This window comes from Solanum stenotomum, chromosome 2 (assembly GCF_019186545.1).
Source record: "Solanum stenotomum isolate F172 chromosome 2, ASM1918654v1, whole genome shotgun sequence".
NCBI classification, from domain to species: domain Eukaryota; kingdom Viridiplantae; phylum Streptophyta; class Magnoliopsida; order Solanales; family Solanaceae; genus Solanum; species Solanum stenotomum.
The window spans coordinates 41,957,264-41,959,421 of record NC_064283.1 but is presented as its reverse complement, the minus strand read 5'-3'; the positions used below and the strand labels follow the sequence as shown (position 1 = coordinate 41,959,421).

Here is a 2,158-nt window from a genome sequence, read left to right as displayed (position 1 = left end):
TATGATAGGTTGCAACATTGTAGTGCATTGCTAATAGGTCACTTATGTAGAAGAAAGAGGATCCTGGTGCTTTAACTATTCCTTGTACCAATGGGTTATTGCATTTTGCTAAGGCATTGTGTGATTTGGGTGCTGATATTAATCTGATGCCATTGTCTATTTACAAGAAGATGGGCTTAGGGGCTCCAAAATCGACTTTGATGATATTACTAATGGCCGATAGAAATGTGAAGAGGCGTATTGGTGTTCTCCAAGATGTGCCTATGAAAGTGGAGTCGTTTATTTTTCTGGCGGATTTTGTGATACTTGATAGTGAGGTTGATTTTAAGGTTCCATCATCCTAGGGAGGCCATTCCTTGCTACTGGGCACGCCTTGGTCGAAATGGAGAAAGGGCAGATGAAATTTCAATCTAATAGTTAAGATGTAACTTTTAATATCTATAGGTCCATGAAGTAGGAAAGTGATCTCAAGTCAGTGTCACTAGTGAACCATATTGTGGAGCGAGGTTCTGAGGTGTCTATTGAAGAGAGGTGGGGTGTTGATGCACTTGCAGCGGTAATGATGCATTTTGCGGGTGATGTTATTGAAGACTATGATGAATTAGTTGTCGCACTTGATAGGTTCAAATTATGTTCCAAACTGAAGAAATTAGAGTAAGATATGAAGAATCGTGACTCTCCCTCACAAAACCATCTGTTGAAGAGGCTCTAAAATTGAAGCTTAAGGCTCTACCATTATATTTGAGGTATGTATTCATGGAGAGAGATGGTACTTTACCGGTCATCATTGTGGTCGATTTGAATGTGAAACAAGTTGAGGCATTGGTTTCTGTGTTGAAGAGGTTCAATAGGGCTATTGTAGCATTCGTTCTCATAAAATCCAACTCATGCTGGATCAGAAGCCTAGTATCGAGCACCAAAGGAGACTAAATTCGCCTATGCAAGAACTAGTGAAAAAGAAAATCAACAAGTGGTTGAATGTTGGAGTCATTTATCCCATTGCAGATCATTGTTGGGTTTGTCGTATTTAGTGTGTGCCAAAGAAAGGTCAGATTACTGTGGTACCAAATTCAAAAAATGAGCTTTTCCGATGCGGCACGTGACAGGATGGAGAGTTTGCATGGACTACCGAAAATTGAATGCTTGGACAGAAAAGGATGACTTATTTATATCGTTCAAGGATAAGATATTGTACCGCCTTGCTGATAAGGGTTGGTATTATTTTCTTGATGGTTATTCGATTAATATTCAGATCTCCATTGCTCCAGAAGACAAAGAGAAGACCACCTTCACTTACCCATATGGGACTTTTGCCTTCAAACGGATACCATTTGGGTTGTGTAATGCTTCATCGACCTTTCGGCGTTGCATGATGTGGATATTTTCAGATATGGTGCAAAACACTATTGAGGTACTTATGGATGATTTCTCTATGGTTGGTGACTCATTTGATGGTTGTATGATGTATTTGCCGAGGTACTAAAGTAGTGTCAAGAGTTCAATGTTGTGCTCAATTGGGAAAAGTGCCACTTCATGGTGAAAGAAGGGATAGTTCTAGGTCATCACATTTCTGAGAAGCCTACTGAGGTTGATAGAGCGAAAGTAGAGGTAATAGAAAAGCTTCCACCACCTATCTCTGCAATAGCTGTTAGAAGTTTTCATGGGCATGCAGGCTTTTATAGGTTCATCAAGGATTTCTCCAAAATTGCACTCATTGGGCAAATTGCTCAAAAACCAGTGTAAGTTTGTTTTTAATGATGTGTTTCTGATAGCATTTGGAGAGTTGAAAGGAAAGATAGTTTCCACACCTATCATTATTTCACCGTATTGGAGGGAACCGTTTGAAGTGATGTGTGATGCGAGTGAAGTGGCGCTTGGTGTGGTATTGGGACATAGGCGAGAGAAGATCATTCATCCTATTTACTATGCCAGTAAAGCTATAAATGTGGCTCAAAAGAACTATACAGAGACTGAAGAGGAACTTCTTGTTGTTGTTTTGGCATTAGAGAAATTTCTATCCTACTAGCTTGGTACTAAGCTGATAGTGCATACTGACCATTCTGCATTGAGGTATCGAGGTATCTGATGGCTAAGAAGGATACAAAACCGAGGTTTATTAGATGGGTGTTGTTGCTGCAACAGTCCGATTTTTAGGTCA

The 2,158-nt window shown here is 39.9% G+C and overlaps 1 protein-coding gene across 1 annotated transcript; it reads left to right on the top strand.

Moving 5' to 3' along the window:
- The first annotated feature begins 212 nt into the window (after positions 1 to 212).
- LOC125855991 (uncharacterized) lies at positions 213 to 1,483 on the top strand. The gene is made up of 3 exons (XM_049535609.1): positions 213 to 329; positions 458 to 556; positions 1,253 to 1,483. Exons 1-3 carry the CDS (start codon positions 213 to 215, stop codon positions 1,481 to 1,483), a joined length of 447 nt encoding a protein of 148 aa, XP_049391566.1.
- Positions 1,484 to 2,158: the final 675 nt, after the last annotated feature.